The 18,034-nt window shown below is 41.5% G+C and overlaps 1 protein-coding gene across 1 annotated transcript; it reads right to left on the bottom strand.

Moving 5' to 3' along the window:
- Positions 1-15,761: 15,761 nt before the first annotated feature.
- Positions 15,762-17,313, bottom strand: LOC141785793 (uncharacterized). The gene is made up of 4 exons (XM_074664307.1): positions 17,097-17,313; positions 16,676-16,769; positions 16,487-16,574; positions 15,762-16,414 (listed from the first exon to the last, which is right to left on the bottom strand). Exons 1-4 carry the CDS (start codon positions 17,161-17,163, stop codon positions 15,911-15,913), a joined length of 753 nt encoding a protein of 250 aa, XP_074520408.1. The 5' UTR covers positions 17,164-17,313; the 3' UTR covers positions 15,762-15,910.
- Positions 17,314-18,034: the final 721 nt, after the last annotated feature.

Genomic DNA, 18,034 nt, shown 5'->3' with positions numbered 1-18,034 from the left:
TGTTGCTTGAACAGTAAAATATCAAAAACTGTAAAAGATATCTAAGAGTAAAGTCAGATCCGAACAGCTGAAAGATCAGTGAACATTTTAAAGCAAAAGTGGTGCCTGTAAGTGGAAGAATGCTGAAGTTTTACCATCTCAAAGTAAGTGGAAATTTAGGGAAGAGAGTCCTAGATTCCCATTCATTCCTTATGAGACATTTTTCGCCGTTTTTCGCAAATAACTTAGCCAAAGATTGGCATAATAACAAAAAAAGTCATACCACACCATTCCCAGCCAAACCGCACGTTTTGATGTTTAATTTGTGGGGGTTTCCTGAAAGTCCTAGGAGAAGAAGCGAGCCAAAATTTTGTCCGGATGGTGATGAAAAAAGAGACTAAGGGAGAGCAAAAGGGGTCTCGTTTGAAGCCCAAGCCCCTAATAACTTAAATGTCATGATCTACCCATAGTTTGTTTTGTACGTTTTAATAAAGTTTAAAAAAAATCATCAGCTGAAGCTCCGCCTTCCAAAACTGAAAACCAGAGTAGAATCCTACAAAACAGACCCAACAGAACAGTCATACTACATTCACATGTAGTATGTAACATGACTGTTTGGAAAACGGCCTTAAGCTTGCTCTGAGTTTTGCCATTACTCTACACATTCTCCTTTTTCTTAAAAAAAAAAAAGTTTTGTGTTTTTACTTAAAGAAGATCGGCTCTGTTATTTCTTGAAGTGTTATGATGTAGTCCTGTGGTGAAAGTTGGGGATTTGTTTAGATGTAAGCTAGGATCAATATATGCTAACCATTAGCATGTCTTTGTAATTTGCTGTGTACGTTAGCATCGAGCTAGTGCCATGATTATTTTATCTTTTTTGATACTTAAAGAGACTTAAAATAAGTTATATATGTTGAAATTTAAATCTCTTCTGTCAGAACGATATTCATTTCTTTTTGTGTGAAGTTTTACTGCGTTTTTCTGAGTAAAACTTCAACAGAGGCATCTGAATCTGAGTTTTCTTAGAGAAGCTATTATCTATCTGCCATGCTAGGAGATCAGGGGCAGAATACTCACTTTCTTTTACAGTCTATGGTATTACCTGACTACTTTTTCTGATCCCTTTCAGCAGAGAGTCACAGGAAAGTGACAAGAAAAAGACGAATTGCCCAGGACGGAAGCGTCATCCTCTCCCCTACGCTTAGTGAAGTCAAGGCTAGAGGGGACATCAATATGACTGTCAATTTGAACTGTAAGTGTGATAAATGTTTCTCCTGGTTAAAGAGGGGGTTTGAGGTTTTACAAGCAAATATCAAGTGAATGTGTTGGCTATCAGTGCTAAACATGAGCAATGGTTCAGATCTCAGGGTGAGACCACAGACTGATCTGAACCACTGCTCAAAAGTAGCATCCACTGAACAGAAACAGCCGTCTCTGACTGATCTGTGTTACTGGGTGCTGTTGTCATTGGTTTTTTGTTTGTTTGTTTGTTTGTTTGGGGGGGGGGTAACTCAGATTATTTTCTGTCTGATTTTAAGTAATGTTTGTCTCCAGCAGATACATTTCCGAGTAAAATGCCACGTGGAGAGGAACCCATCCCTGTAGCCAGGACCAGACTCACTATGATGGAATATCAATGTAGGTTTTGTGAGGGGGGCTGTTTTCACTGTGGGCAGTCAGGGCACATCCAGAATAACTGTCCACTGCAGAGAAGTAGAGACGGAGATGCACAGATACCGAAGCAGACTGCTATGTTCTCACCTATTGCTTGTCGGCTCATACAGATTAAGCTGACCGCTCCCTCTAGCAAACAACAACGCATATTATCAGCCTTAGTTGACTCTTGTGCTGGTGCTAATTTAATGGATAGACATTTGGCTCAAGAGCTACAGTCAGTCCTCTTACCTCTTAGTAAGCCTCTAAACATTCCCACTCAGAGTGGTAGACTTTTGTGGAACGTTACACATGAAACCCCTCCACTAATTATGTCCTTCCCTGATAACCATACTGAAAAGATTTCTTTTTACGTGTGTGACACTCCCGAGCAACAATTAATTCTTGGTTATTCCTGGCTGTGTTCTCACAACCCTCAAATTGACTGGTCCTCTGGCAAAATCTTGCAGTGGGCAAATGATTGTTCATCCAAGTGTTTCCCAGTTAAATTACCACCAGTGCGCCCTTACAGCCCTGCAGAAAGTCTAGAGGGAGAAAGCGACCACCCGAATAAGATTGCCCCGTGCTACTACGACTTCAGGAAGGTTTTTACTGAGACTAAAGCTGTGCCTCAGCCTAGACACCGTACATATGACTACCACATCGACGGGATACCAGGCACCGATCCTCCTGAGGGGTGTGCATTGCCCCAAACATTCTACCCACATATTGATTATGGGAGTCTTAATAGTGGTGATTCTCATGAAGCCAGTCAATGTCTTATGGTGAAATATTGAGCACAGATGTCATAAGGTATTCAGCTTAGGGTTCCAAACAGTGGTTAGAGAAAGAACCGGTCAGCATTTGCTTCAGAAATGTGCCCCCACCCCCCTTTACTTATACCAAAATACTTCGAATAATCAACATATACAAAAAGACAAAAAAAAAAAGAATGGACAATGATCCGTGACCATGGATAACAGACAGTTGATGATGTCATAAAGTAGCCAGGTAGTTAGACAAAGAACCGGTCAGCATTTGCATTGGAAATGTAGGCCCCCTCTTTACTTTACCAAAATACTTTATATTATCAACATATACAAAAAGAAAAAAAAAAAGAATGGACAATGATCCGTGACCATGGATAACAGACAGTTGATGATGTCATAAAGTAGCCAGGTAGTTAGACAAAGAACCGGTCAGCATTTGCATTAGAAATGTAGGCCCCCTCTTTACTTTACCAAAATACTTTATATTATCAACATATACAAAAAGAAAAAAAAAAAGAATGGACAATGATCCGTGACCATGGATAACAGACAGTTGATGATGTCATAAAGTAGCCAGGTAGTTAGAGAAAGAACCGGTCAGCATTTGCATTGGAAATGTAGCCCCCTTCTTTACTTTACCAAAATACTTTATATTATCAACATATACAAAAAGAAAAAAAAAAAAGAATGGACAATGATCCGTGACCATGGATAACAGACAGTTGATGATGTCATAAGTAGCCAGGTAGTTAGACAAAGAACCGGTCAGCATTTGCATTAGAAATGTAGGCCCCCTCTTTACTTTACCAAAATACTTTATATTATCAACATATACAAAAAGAAAAAAAAAAAGAATGGACAATGATCCGTGACCATGGATAACAGACAGTTGATGATGTCATAAAGTAGCCAGGTAGTTAGAGAAAGAACCGGTCAGCATTTGCATTGGAAATGTAGCCCCCTTCTTTACTTTACCAAAATACTTTATATTATCAACATATACAAAAAGAAAAAAAAAAAAGAATGGACAATGATCCGTGACCATGGATAACAGACAGTTGATGATGTCATAAAGTAGCCAGGTAGTTAGACAAAGAACCGGTCAGCATTTGCATTAGAAATGTAGGCCCCCTCTTTACTTTACCAAAATACTTTATATTATCAACATATACAAAAAGAAAAAAAAAAAGAATGGACAATGATCCGTGACCATGGATAACAGACAGTTGATGATGTCATAAAGTAGCCAGGTAGTTAGACAAAGAACCGGTCAGCATTTGCATTAGAAATGTAGGCCCCCTCTTTACTTTACCAAAATACTTTATATTATCAACATATACAAAAAGAAAAAAAAAAAGAATGGACAATGATCCGTGACCATGGATAACAGACAGTTGATGATGTCATAAAGTAGCCAGGTAGTTAGAGAAAGAACCGGTCAGCATTTGCATTGGAAATGTAGCCCCCTTCTTTACTTTACCAAAATACTTTATATTATCAACATATACAAAAAGAAAAAAAAAAAAGAATGGACAATGATCCGTGACCATGGATAACAGACAGTTGATGATGTCATAAAGTAGCCAGGTAGTTAGACAAAGAACCGGTCAGCATTTGCATTAGAAATGTAGGCCCCCTCTTTACTTTACCAAAATACTTTATATTATCAACATATACAAAAAGAAAAAAAAAAAGAATGGACAATGATCCGTGACCATGGATAACAGACAGTTGATGATGTCATAAAGTAGCCAGGTAGTTAGAGAAAGAACCGGTCAGCATTTGCATTGGAAATGTAGCCCCCTTCTTTACTTTACCAAAATACTTTATATTATCAACATATACAAAAAGAAAAAAAAAAAAGAATGGACAATGATCCGTGACCATGGATAACAGACAGTTGATGATGTCATAAAGTAGCCAGGTAGTTAGACAAAGAACCGGTCAGCATTTGCATTAGAAATGTAGGCCCCCTCTTTACTTATACCAAAATACTTTATATAATCGACATATACAAAAAGAAAAAAAAAAGAATGGACAATGATCCGTGACCATGGATAACAGACAGTTGATGATGTCATAAGGTAGCCAGCTTAGGGTTCTGAACAGTGGTTAGAGAAAGAACTGGTCCGTGTGACCAGACTTTAAACCACCCTCAGGGTTAGAGGGTTAGAGGGTAAGGGCTCAGCATTTAAATACAATGAGGCCCAGTTCATTGTTTGATACAAAAATTAGTGTGTCTGATTGCTGATTCAACATTTAGGGACATTAAAGCCCTGTTCCCACCAGGCAGTCCAGTTCAGATCAGATCAGTTTGTTTTGGTTTGGATCAGTGAAGCCTGATCCTGTTCCCGTTTCCACAGCTAACCATGCTCTTCTTGGTAAGCAGTGTGTATGTCAGATACTCATACCTGTGTCAGCTACGTAATAGTGTGCCCCCACTGCAGAATGACACAGTGTGCCCCGCTAATAAATGCAATGAAGAAGAAAAACACGACACAGTAAACAAAGACCACATCCATCATTTCATCTTCTTTGTGATTGGCATGTGTCTCTTTGTTACAAAGAACAACTGAGCTTTGTTTCAGAGAAGACTGTGAGCCGCCAGGAGCCGCTGTCACACAGGAAGTGGCCATTCTTTCCACCAATCAGCAGACTGCAGTGTTTCTAGCTCCACCTTCTGGGGTCGGATTGGTTTAGTCTGGAACCCCAACAGAAGGGAACCAAAAAGTGGGACCGTACGGTAAATTGGGGACCTGTCATGGTTTTAGTCAAAAGAAACGCCACAAAATGTGTGCCGTACCTAACCAAACCAAACTGAACCACTTGGTGGAAACGGGGCTAAAGGGACAGAGAAACATGAGTTTGTTTATATTACTCATCAACCAAAACTAACACACACATACACACACACACACTTCTTCTACTAATACTAAAACTTCTATGACTTTTCTGCTATGCTTTCAGTTATCATCAGCTCAGCTTCAGTTAAATGGACCAATCACATTCATCAGTTATTTTTCACTGTTTGATTAATCACATGTAACCGTGTCTGCACATGTTAACAGTTTAAGAACAATCACTATCTGTAATGTCTAAATGAATTATGGTCTTATAAAGTCATAAATTAGATTGTCAACTGTAAAGAAGATATTAAAATGCCTTAACTGTTCTTCACTCACTAAAACCTCGTTAATAAAGACTTTCAAACAAATAAAAACGCTTGTATTAGTAGAATTCTTCATGTCACTGTTGCTGGACAGAAAAACAAACATATATTCACAAAAAACACTCAGGAGTGTACTTCTGACTCTGTTCTGCTGTCACAGCCGCTCATTCCTGCTGCTAACATTCAAACAGATCTGCTTTGTTTTTGGGTTTGTGGTTCTCCATTTGGAGTTTGATGATGTTCACAGGTTTTCAGGTGGATTAAGATCTGGAGATTGAGCTGGCCAAGGCAGGGTTCAATGTTCAGGTTCTCCATCCAGGCTCTAACTGACCTCGCTGTGTGGTAAGGACATTGTCTTGTTGGAAAATCCATACATTAGAGTCAGGAAAGAGTTTTCCAGCTGATGGAAGAAGACTGGTTTCAGGAGTAGACCTGTACGTGACCTGTGGGGTATTCCACGAAGCTGGCTTAGCTTAAAGTCTGGCTTATTTTGGTTAGCCTCGCTAACTTTAGCGAGAGTTGGGTTCCACAAACGAGGCTAAGGGCTGGCGTGGCTTCGTAACCATGGTAAATTAGCCAGCGCAACAAGCCTGGTTCTGGGCAGGCTAACGGTCAGGTTAGCTGCGTCTCAGAGAAGGGGGGGGGGGGTCTACCTACGTGTCCTGTTGTTGTGGGCTGGGCCGAGTCAAAGTCCTGTGCTGTTTTCCAGTCCCAGTCTGGCACTGCCAACAGTCCAGTCCTTGATCCCTAGCAGAGGGTCTTCCTCTGCCTCTGGTTGATGAAGAGCTTCTTCCTGTCCTGTGTGACTTCAGACCAGCCCCAAGAAGTCGGTTTCAAACTGTTCTTGCTGAACAAGTGACGTTTCTCCACAGAGCCCACTCATTTTAAGGTCCTGGAGGTCTGACCAGGACTCCTGACCCAGGAACGATGAGTGCTCGGTGATCTCGTTAGGTAGAAAGACATTTCCTGCCTCCACCAGCTGCAGTTTGGTGAGACCATGTTGGGCTTTTTCTTGGAGATCCTCAGTTTTTTTGACTTCCTGTCTCTCACTCAGGCCAGTTTCCAGCAGAACCAAGATGGCCGCCTTTGTGGCTTCACGTAAGTCTTTAGTTTCAGGCGTAGTGTGAGCGCTGACAGCTTCTGAGATGAGCTACAGCTTGAATGTGAGCAGGAAACCAGTCTGGGCCTTTGGATGTGCTGAGCTGCTGATGACAGGAAGTGTCCTCGTATAGACCCTGGGACTACAACGAAACTCAACATGTCAAATTGACGTAAATATGGTTTAACCAGCTCCAGTTTTAGTCATGCAATGAAATGAAATGTACAAGAAATTGAGGAAAATGAAGAGACTAGGTGGCTAACATTGTTTGAGTTATATGCAGATGGAAAAGGACTTAATGTGCTATGTCTATGAATGGACAGCAGAGGGAGGCAGAGGCTGTTCACCATGTCACACAAAGAGAGATGAACAGAACAGAAAACCAACAGGAAACACAAGAAATAAAGTAGAAGAGAAAACAGAAAGGATGTTAGAGATGTGGTTAATGCCCGGCACGAGGAAAAACAGGCCAAAACTGTGTCATACAAAAGCAGCAACTTAAAAAAATGTGAACGATGTTGAAACAGAAAAAAAAGGATGGGCATTTGTGGTAAAAGAGGATGAAACGTCCCAAAGACTCACCTTTACTGTAGGTGGAGCAAACTTGGAAATGTTTGTAGACTCAAGTGCTACAAGCAAAGTGATGGGACAGACCAAAGGCAGGAAACATCAAAAGTCTCAGTTTACAGTTTCATTCAGCAGACGCTTTTGTCCAAAGCAACGTACCACACAAGCAAGAATTTAGACAGAAGGAAAAACCTTGTTAGTGCTTCAACAGTGCTACAAGTTATTCGGCTGCAGTTGCTGCCATTAAGAGATGTGATGGTCAGGGCACCACCCTCTCCTTGCTTCTCTCCTGGCACTCAGGCCAAGCCCCGCTCCTCACTCAGCTACAAGCAGCTCAGTCTCCTACATGTAGCCTGCCACCTGGTGGGCTACCAGGACCGTCTCCCTTGTGTGGTCCGCCAGGAGGCCGGCCTCCAGAACTGTCTCCCTCGAGTGGCCCACTACCGGGCTGGCCTCAGAAGTGTCCCCTTGTGTGGCCCACATGGGGGCAGGCCTCCAGATCTGTCTCTCCGTGTGGCCCACCACCGGGCATGCCTCCAGAACTGTCTCCCTAAAGTGGCCCACCACTTGGCCAGCCCCCATTACTGTCTCCCACCTGTGGCCCACCACCAGGCTGGTTCTCAGAACTGTCACCCCCATGTGGTCGCCAGGAGGCTGGCCTCCCGAACTGTCTTCCTCAAGTGGCCCACCACCGGGCCAACCTCTAGAACTGTCTCCCTTGAGTGGCCCACCAGGATGCTGGCCTCCAGAACTGCCTTTTGATGTTTAGTGGTCTCTCCAGCCCAGCCCCCTCCACCTGTCTGCAGGTGATCCCTGATCCCTTTAGTTTTTGAACAGTTGATAAACCACAGCAGTAAATGAGACCACCTGTATTTGTTCAGCTTGTGGTTTTTCCATCCTACAAAAAAACATCAATATCTGCTAACGTTAAACAAAGAGTTACTGATTCAGTGAAATGAAGATGTTTGATACTTTTTGAGTTTTTATATAATAATGCTTCTGGGAAGACCAATAAAAGGTGTTAAGTCATGATGGAAATGAGCCAGTACTTATGTAACATTTTTTTCATCGCCTCATAAAAAAAAGACTTGAATTTTTGATCAGGGGCTGACGATGATCCAGTATCTTAGCCAATCACAGCTCGTGGTGACCTGCTTATAAAAGCTCCCCCTTCCTTCATTTCCTACTTCTTAGGAACTGAACAAAGCAGCTGCTGCTCAATCAGAGGCTGGATTAACCAAACTTCAAATCTCTGTTTGCATCCTGAGGGTGAGGAGAGGAGCTGGAGACGACACCTGGTGAAGTTTCACGCTGCTTTCTTTCCGTGGTTTGACTTATTTTTCGTCAGAGGTGGAGGAGCCGTAAGGAGACGTGAAGGATGGGGAACGAGGAAAGTGCCAATGCCTCCTGTGTCGCTGAACAACGTGGTAAGAGCCAACAGACTAACTGTAGAGCCTCAGTTTGTTTCTGCAAAGAGAGACTGAGAGTGAGAGTTGACACCTGCAGAGGTAACAGTCTGACAGGTAGTTGTTGGAAAGCGTGTTCAAACATGTCGGCTGGAAACCGCAGCTTCTTCTGAACCAGTCATTTCAGCGCTCATGTGTCTGCTGCACGTGAACTCAGATATCCAGGTTTTTCAGCCTGAGTCTTTCAGATTCTTTGATTTCATCCGTTTTTATCCTGAGATAACTCTAACTCGATATCTCCTATTATCAGCTGATTCCTGTGGGTTGCAGATGATTTCTTGTCTGTATTTCCTGACCACTTTTCCTGATCTCATTCTGCAGAGGGTCCAAAGAAAGTTTCTAACAAGAGCAACACTGCCCAGGACAGGAGCACCATCTTCTCACCAAAGCTAAATAGAGTCAAGGTTAAAGGGGACATTAATATGACCGTCAATAACAGTAAGTGATTGAAGAGGGGGATGTGCCTTTAAGATCAGATATCAAGTAAACGTGTTGATCCACATGTGAGTGCAGAAACCAACAAGTGTCTGCCAACACCTCTGAAAGAGGAAGCACGCAGAGAGAAAATCTCACAGAAACAGGGTGGGTCCCCGAGCTCCTCAGTTTCATCCTGCATTCCTCCACCTGTGCCGTCCACGTGCGTCAGGCAGGAGGCATCAGGACGGCTGTGAGTGGGTTAGAGTGCAGCAGGAGGAGGGGTGGAGGTGTGCGTGGAGCGAGGTGGAGATGATGACTTTCATTCAGTGTTTGGTTTCTGCTGACAGTTTGACCGGAGAATAAAAACACCAACATTTATGAATCAGCATCATCATCAGTGCAGCGTCCAGACAGACCTTTAATTTTACTCAAGTCGTGCACAGCTCTAGTCGTAACAGAAACTTTATCCAAACTTCATAAAAAGTCTTTGATTTTGTGAAGTAAAGAAAAGTTGTAACAAAGACGCAGATATTAAGAGCTGTATGGTGATTTCCTCTGACTGTGGCTGTTGGCAGACACATCCAGTCCATCTCTGCACTCACAGGTGGATCAACCAATAGGCAAACAGTTCATCCAAAGACACACTTAGGACCGCCCCCAGGCTTGAATAACATTTCCATCTGTATTTCATCCTGACATTGTCTGCAGCTTAAAAAAATGTGAGGAAAACCACAAGAGCAGAGTGCTTTTATTATTTAAAAAAAAATTAAATTCTGTTAATAGATTTATTTCTGTTTATATTTATTTAATTTTTGGATGTTCTTTTAATTTTTTTGTATGATTTTTTAACATTAATTTATTTATTTTTTTATTCATTTTTTTTTATTTCCATGTATATTTACCTGTTTGATTTAATTTCTGAATTTTTTTTTCCACTTTATTTATTTTTTAATTTTTGAATCTTTTTATTTTTATTTTTTAATGATTATTTACTTATATTTATTTATTTATTCATTTTTTTTTAATTTTCACATATATAATTATCTTTAATTTAATATTTGAAGTTTATTAAATTTTTTTCCACTTTATTCATTGTAAATTTTTGAATCTTTTTAGAAAATTGTATGAATTTTTACTTTTATTTCTCTATTTATTCATTTAATTTTTTTATTTCCACATATATTTATCATTTTTGTATGATTTTGGTATTTTATTTTATTTTTTCCACTTTATGTATTTTTAATTTTTGAATCTTTTTTTTTTAATTTTGTATGAATTTTTAATTTTATTTGTTTATTAATTCATGTACTTTATATATATATATATATATATATATATATATATATATATATATATATATATATATATATATATATATATATATATATATATATATATATTTATTTATTTATTTATTTTTAAATTGAATTTTTGATTTTTTTTTCACTTTATTTCTTTTTAATGTTTGAATCTTTTTTATAATTTTTTGTTTGAATTTTTTATTTTATTTATTATTTTTTTTTAATTTATTTTTTTTTAAAAATCCATATATATTTATTTTTTTATTTAATTTTTGAAATTTATTTAAATTTTTTTTTTTTTTTTTTCACTTTTTTTTTATATTTTGGCAGTTTTTGCCTCCACAGACTTCTGATGGGGCGTAGTGAAATAGTCAACCCATGGTATGTTATAAAGAAGAATTTAGGGCTCACAACATGCTAACTTTTACTGTCAGTTCTCAGTGGATTAGTATGAGGACAAAAAGCACAATAACTGCACCAGGCTTGAGGAAAATTAGTATTTTATGAAGTCACACAATCAAATTCAGGCCCTTTAATATTTCATTTTCACTTTTGCCACAAAAGTTTGTTACAGCCCAGCTTCCCATACTTTCCAGCTCAGATCTGGGCCCAAAAGGTTCAGTCACATTTCTCAATTTGCCCTGTTTAACTGATTATTTCTGTTAACTCCGGTTATTTTCTGTCCGATTTCTAAGATTTTTTTTTTCTCCTGCAGATACGACTATAAATAAAACTTCACATAAAGAGAAATCCGGGACCGGAGGCACTATGGAGGAGCGTCTACGCCAGCTTCGCACGGGGCTCTGTCTTCCCATTGGGCAGCCAGAGCCAAAGCAGAAGAAAGGATCCAAGGACAGACAGAAAGCTTAGCAGACTGCTACACTTTCACAGGTTAACACCCCCCCCCCTCACAGACAGTCAGCCCTAAGTGACCCTGGTGCTAATTTAATGGACGAGTTTGTAGTCAGTCCTCTTACTTCTTCCTACGCCTCTGAACACTCGCGCTCTGAGTGGTTGACTTCAGCGCACACAAGTTACACATGAAACCCCTCTGTTAAGGAATTTTATTTAGAAAGGCAAATTGCTGACTTCCTGTTTGAGATAGGTCAGGGGTGTCAGCGTATGATTCTTGTGTCTCAATGAGACAAACATTTTGACATTGGTTTGAGTTCTGTTCAACATTCCTACTGCCAATTTAGAGCCATTTTAGTGTGCCTAGGTGGCGCAAGAGAGCAAATTGTGGGATGTTTGGGGTCAGTTTTTTCGCAAATGTGGGGCATGTGCCAATTTTGGTGAGTTTTTGGGCATGTTAAGGGAGAGGGCCCCTGCTAGCTCTTGCTAGCTCTTGCTAACAGGCGCCCTCTCCCTTAGGGCAAGGACCCTAATTATGTCCCTCCCTGATAACCGTGCTGTGAGGGTTTCTTTTGACGTGTGTGACGCTCCTGAGCATCCGTTAATCCTTGATCCTCCCTTGCTGCGCTCTCACAACCCTCAAATTGACTGGTCCTCTGGCGCCATCTAGCAGTGGGCAGATAACGCTACATCAAAGTGTTTCCCAGTTATAACCCCATCAGTGCCACTCTGAGGCAGAAAGCCTGGAGGGAGAACCTGCTCTTGTTGTTTTGGGTGTTTTCAGTTGTTTTTTGGGGCGTGTGTGTGTAGTGCACCGGGTACCAGTTCATATTTTCACATTTTCACAACAACAGCTGGGTTCAACGGAAATCTGTTGATAATCAGTCGAAGATAACTAGACTAAGACTAAAAGGTTTGATTTGGCTAAAATATGATAATCAGCTGTCAGAACTAACACTGTCTCTTCATACTTAACCTCGTGTTTTACGTTCTCATATTCTCATATTCTGTTTCATGTCATGAGTATGTTTTCATGTTTTAGTGTGCTATCAGTTATTATTAGCTCAGCTTCAGTTAAATTTAACAGTTGTTTTTTTACTGTTTGATTAATCACATGTAACCTTGTCTGCACATGTTAACCGTTAAAGAATAACCTCATCAATAAAGACTATCTAACGGAGTATAACGCTGTTAGCCTGATCTACTCTGTCCAGGGGCCTGTTCTACAAAGCTGGATTAGCTCTTAGAGAGATAACTTCCTGGATAAGTTTCGGGTTTTCTCTTTTTATCCGCTAAATGCAAACTTTGTTCCCTGAGTCCCCTCCGTGTTTGCCCGACAGACACTCTTCAGGTTGTATCAGAAACAAGGTGAGACTGAGATTTTCGAGAGGATGCAGGTAACCAGGTAAGAGACGCAATTCTGAGCAAATGAACATCTGACTGCGTGCACAGGAAGTTTCTAGAAGGTAACAGACTGACACTATCCCCCATGTTGGAAATGGCCTCACAGTGTGAAAGGATTGAAGAACAAATGGCTGCTATGTCTGTGAACGGACAGCAGAGGGAGCCAGAGGCTAGTCAACATGTCACAAAGGGATTCGAACAGAAGAGAAAAACCAATAGGCTCTCAGGACGACCCCTGGCCCCCCTCGGCTCCAAGCAGGCAGACCTCAGCTCCGGCTCCTGTGTGTAGCCTGCCACCTGGTGGGCTACCTGAACTGTGTCCTTCAGTAGGACCATGGGACCACACGTGGCAATAAACAATCAAACAAAGAAATAAAAACAATAGCCAGAATCATGTGACATGGAAGTTCAGTATATTGATAGTTTTGCGGGATTAAAAATTTATCATGTGCCTGAACACTGCAACACCTAACACAACTTCAAACAATTAAAAAATTAAGATATAAAATTGAAAAAAATCAACTTAAAATCAATCACCATGCTCACAACGGACCTCATTCACGAACAGTGCGTACGCACAAATTTGTGCTTAAATAGTGCGTAGCTTTGGTGATATACTGTATACTCTCCTGGTGTCTTTGCCTCATCCTCCTTACAATAATGTACTCCATCTTTTTAGATCACGTTAAAAATAAAGACTGAAACAGAGAAATATGGGAAATTATAACAGGTACATCCAGAGTAACATACATTTATTTTGTCTCTTTTTTCTTCGTCTTTTTTCTCCCTCTTTTCTTTGAATTAAATGAAATGAGAGAAGCCAGATATATACTCAGTATCAGATGTTAAGGCTGTTTATTGTTTAATTGTAAGATGTGCATCAAACTTCCAGCTGCGGTCAGGTTAACTTTCCATTATGACAAACGGCTTTAATCTGACATCAGATGTGACGGGACAGTTAATATAGATATAAATGTATATGCTGTTTCAGACAGTTACATTAAATAGTGATTGCTGTGATTGTTTACTGCATTAAAATGTGCCTGACACTCTGGAAACCTGCCTCTGAGGCGTGCACATATGTGCGCTTGTCACCAAGTTTAAGCTGTGGAGGGTGCACGCCGCCCTCCTTACTTTCCACCATTTCTCTTCACGCTCTGCCCACTAGATCTCCTCTTTTCTCCTCACTCACTCACAGAGACAGTTAGGCGCTTACCCATTAAGTATTCACGAATCCCCGGAAGATGTCAGGAAATGATCCCGCCCACAACTTAATAAAATATGATTGGCTAAGACAGCCGTCATTGTCAAATTGTGTCCACATTTGCTGGAGTTACACAGGCATTCATTGCAGGCTCAATCCCAAACCGCCCCCTACACACTCCCCCTCCACTACCGAGTGTCACTCCAAATGAAGTCACACTCGCAGCTGTGGAGGGCACTTTCAATGAAGGGGGAGGGTATAAATACTAAGGGCAAGAATGGGATGCCCTCTCCACTTCACCGGAAAACGGAACACAGCTTCACCATGGAAACACACAGACGCCCCCTGTGTATGGCTGTCACGCTGTGGCAGAAATTGCGACTCGCCAGGAGTGCAGCAGCTTTCAGAAGACGCAAGCATCTTCAGCGTTTATTGGCTTTGATGCATCAGCAAGAGGTGAATGCTGCTGCACTGTCTATTTTATTAACTATACATATTTGATGGTGCATATTATTTTGCTATTATCTTGTCAGCTAATTACTTTGGTATCAGTGCTCCCCATGTCATTAAATTAAATTGACTTTATTTAGCGATGACAGACCAAAATGTGAGAGCATAGAGTTATTGATGAAACTATATTATAATAATAAAATATTATAATATAATGACTTAAAACAACAATATGTGTTGTCTGTCCCAGGATCACACAGTGCTGTACATGCAGCTGAATCCAGGCATACCTCTTCTGCAGGTGTACAGTAATCCAGAGGCCTGCCTAAAGAGGGATTTTCGTCTCACCCGGCAGTCTGTGGCAGTATTGATGAGGCTTTTAAAAAATCCAAGGGACCATGGATGGGGTCAGGAGCTGGAGGTCCTAGCTTTCCTGTACAGCCTTGCTCATGGCCTCTCCCTCTCTGTGGTGGCCCGTGCATTTGGAATGCCAAAATCCACTGTGCATCGGGTCATCCACAGAGTTGCAGGTGAGATTAAGGCAAAGCTGGGTGCCATGATCTCCCTGCCCTCTTCAGATGAACTGCCAAACATCCCCGGTGGTTTCTGTCAACTAGGGCAAACTCCGGCATTTGGCAGTGTAGCTGGTGCGCTTGACGGATGCCACATCCGTATTAAACCACCGGGGAATGTCCACCAGTCCGACTATTTAAATTATAAATTGTTTTATTCAATTCAAATGCAAGCTATCTGTGATGCCAGGGGCAGGTTTCTGGACATTTTTGTGGGCTATCCAGGCTCTGTCCATGATGCCAGAGTCCTCAGAAATAGTCCTGTCTACAGCCAAGGGTTGTATCCACCCTCTGGGTTCTGCCTGTTGGCAGATGGTGGATATCCTTGTATTAAAACACCCATTACCATCATCACCCCTTACAAGCTGCCCCTGCATGGACGTGTCCAGGAGCGTTACAACCGCCACCATTCCAGGGCACGTTCTGTGGTGGAGCGAGCTTTTGGGGTGATGAAGGCGAGATGGAGGGCCACATTCTTCAAAGCATTAGAAGTCAGCCCAAACTTTGCCCCTGACTTGGTTGCATGCTGTGCATTTCTGCATAACCTCTGCCTCACCACCAATGACACCATTGAGTCGGACGAACACCTCATCATTGACAGTGATCACCAGGGTCCTCTGCAACACCCACCAGGAGGGCTGGAGACAAGTGGCCGAAACATAAGGGACAGGATGGCTGCAGCTGTTTCTGCTCCTGAACTCCTACCACAGCACCTGCAGGAGCATGATTACGTTTGAACCCCCACCCACTTTTTCATGGGTGTGATTTTTTGTTGTGCTTGTGTTGCAACCCTTTGTTTTCATTTAAACAAAACAAATTTGTGTTGAAAGAATGAGTCATAAAAACAGTTTGTTGCATTTATTTTTTTTATTTTAACCCAACACTGCTGGTGTACAACAAAAATGTCCTCATTGAAATGAGAGAAAAAAAATTAAGGAGACAAAAAAAATAAAAAAATCCAGCTTGATCACTCTGTGCTTCTGTGCTTGTGTATGTATGGGGGGGGGCTACATTTTTTCCACCATTTTCTCAAATGCCAACAAAAATCGTTCATTCTGAGCTGTCAGCTCAGAATGACGCCTCTCCTCTTTGTCTGCTTCCTTCACAAGAAAATCTATTAAGAAGTCAGATTTCCTTTTGTGTGACTGTGGAGCAGTGGAAGGAGCGGGAGAAGGAGCAGGAGAGGGAGCAGGAGAAGGAGCAGGAGAAGGAGCAGGAGAAGGAGCAGGAGAAGGAGCAGGAGAAGGAACAGGAGAAGGAGTGGATGACATTGGGCTGAGGGGGTTGACGGTGACTGGGGAAGGACAGGAGCCATGAGAGGTAGAGGGTGCCTGGTCATCTGAATTTTTGGAGAGTATGGTTGGCTCTGGCAAGCTGGATGAGATCAACACTGGGGGGGAAATGGAGGGTCGTGAGCCCAGGGCCTCATGAAGGTCTGCATAATAGGGCCAGGTACTCGCGGTTTCCTCCCCTTGGTCAGTACCTGACCCAGTCCGTGGCCTTTTCAGTTCCTGGGGATTAATTATGTGAAGTTAAGTCTCACCCAACAACATCAGTCTTGGGCCACAGACACAATAACTCACCTTATATTTTTTTTTTAAGTTCTCCCACTTCTTTGAGGCCTGTTTAGGAGTCACCTTCCCCTCAAGCCCCATCTCCTTGATCAAAAACCTAAGGCACAATAGAAAAGAAGGGGAAATATTTGATTACAAAAAACAGTTAGACTGAAACAAGAAACAAATTAATTTCACTGGGATTGTGCAGGTACTTACTCCCATGCCTCTTTTGCTGCGTTTCTTTTTTTGGTAAAACGGGCATCATTGACAGCTCGGAGCTGCACAAGCTGTCTCGTTTTTTCAATTGTCCCTGCAAAATCATTAAATTAAAAGCCATAACAATGACAACAAGCTACATCATATTTAAAATAATCTTAAGTGATTCCACAAGTGTCTCAATCCTATTACCATCTGACATTTCAAAACAAACAAATTAATTAATGTGGCCGATTGTGTTCACATGTTGAGGTGCCAGGGCTACACAATCAAATCAAAAGTCAGCATAATCCAATCAAACGTTAGCATGAAGTAACATGTTTATTTTACTGATTTTTTTTTCAGGTGTTTAATCCACGTTTTAGTGATTTTCTATCAGTGTGACAAAGGTGTGGAACATATGGACACACGCGGCACTTACATTTATATGTTGTTTCCTCCTCCATTATGCCGTTGCACTTCCTGCCAAAGTCCATGGAAGCCTGCATCGATGCAGGCTCGCTATTTGAGGGCTGAACGGTCCACTCCCCCTCCGCACTCCGTGGAATGGGACGGCCCTTAATATGGCGGACCCTCCGCGGGGACGCGCAAACGGAGGGGTAGTGGGTAGGGGGAGTGTGTAGGGGGCGGTTTGGGATTGAGCCGCAGTTACTGAAGGCCCTGCCTGCCAGAAGGTGTCGCTGATTTACCCAGATACCATCAAAAGGAAAATTGTGATTGGTCCATTTTCCATTTAGTTATATTAACCCACTGTTTGCCAGGACAAGTTTATAGAAATAATATAAAAGTCATTGCTATGATTTCAGTGAGTAAAATACATAAATAAAACAAAATAAAGCAAATTAAAATAATTATTTTAGAGTACAAAAAGTCTTTCAATATTTTTTATTAGGCCTTCACTGAATACCTTCTGTCTTTGCTGTTTTTGTCTATAGCTCTTGTTCCTTGTGGTTTTGATTTGGTTCTTGCCATGTGGGTCTTTATTCTTAGTGTTCCTGAGTTCTCCTCCTGATTGCTCCTTGTGTGTTCCACCTGTACCTCATTTCACACCTGTGCTAATTGTCCTTGTGTCTGTCTCAGTGTTTCTTCAGTTCGTGGTCAGTTCACTGTGTTTGTGTATCCTGTCGTGCTACGTGTTGCTTGCTGTCATGTGTCTCCTGACTCCTAACTTGACTTCTTTAGATTTTTGTGTTTGGGATTTTGTTTCCTGCTCCGTGGTTCATGACACGAGCAGCAGGAGAGGAGGCTCTGAACTTCTTCACAGCTCCAACATGAACAGAGTTTATTTCATTCTCATAATATTAAAGATGCTGCGAGGAGGATCTGTTTCAATTGCTCTTGGAAACAATGTGCCAAGGT

This window comes from Halichoeres trimaculatus, unplaced genomic scaffold, assembly GCF_033239565.1.
Source record: "Halichoeres trimaculatus isolate MK-OKI-2021-1 unplaced genomic scaffold, fHalTri1.1 fHalTri1_scaffold_2, whole genome shotgun sequence".
NCBI classification, from domain to species: domain Eukaryota; kingdom Metazoa; phylum Chordata; class Actinopteri; order Labriformes; family Labridae; genus Halichoeres; species Halichoeres trimaculatus.
The sequence above is the reverse complement of the archived record's forward strand: the minus strand, read 5'-3'. Positions and strand labels throughout refer to the sequence as shown.

Bases quoted from the DNA above. Each gene is read 5' to 3' on its own strand.
- LOC141785793 (XM_074664307.1), bottom strand. From the start codon at position 17,163: ATGCAGGCTTCCATGGACTTTGGCAGGAAGTGCAACGGCATAATGGAG. The intron at 16,770-17,096 runs GTAAGTGCCGCG...ATGATTTTGCAG, and splicing joins GGAGGAAACAACATATAAAT to GGACAATTGAAAAAACGAGA. The intron at 16,575-16,675 runs GTAAGTACCTGC...ATTGTGCCTTAG, and splicing joins GCAGCAAAAGAGGCATGGGA to GTTTTTGATCAAGGAGATGG.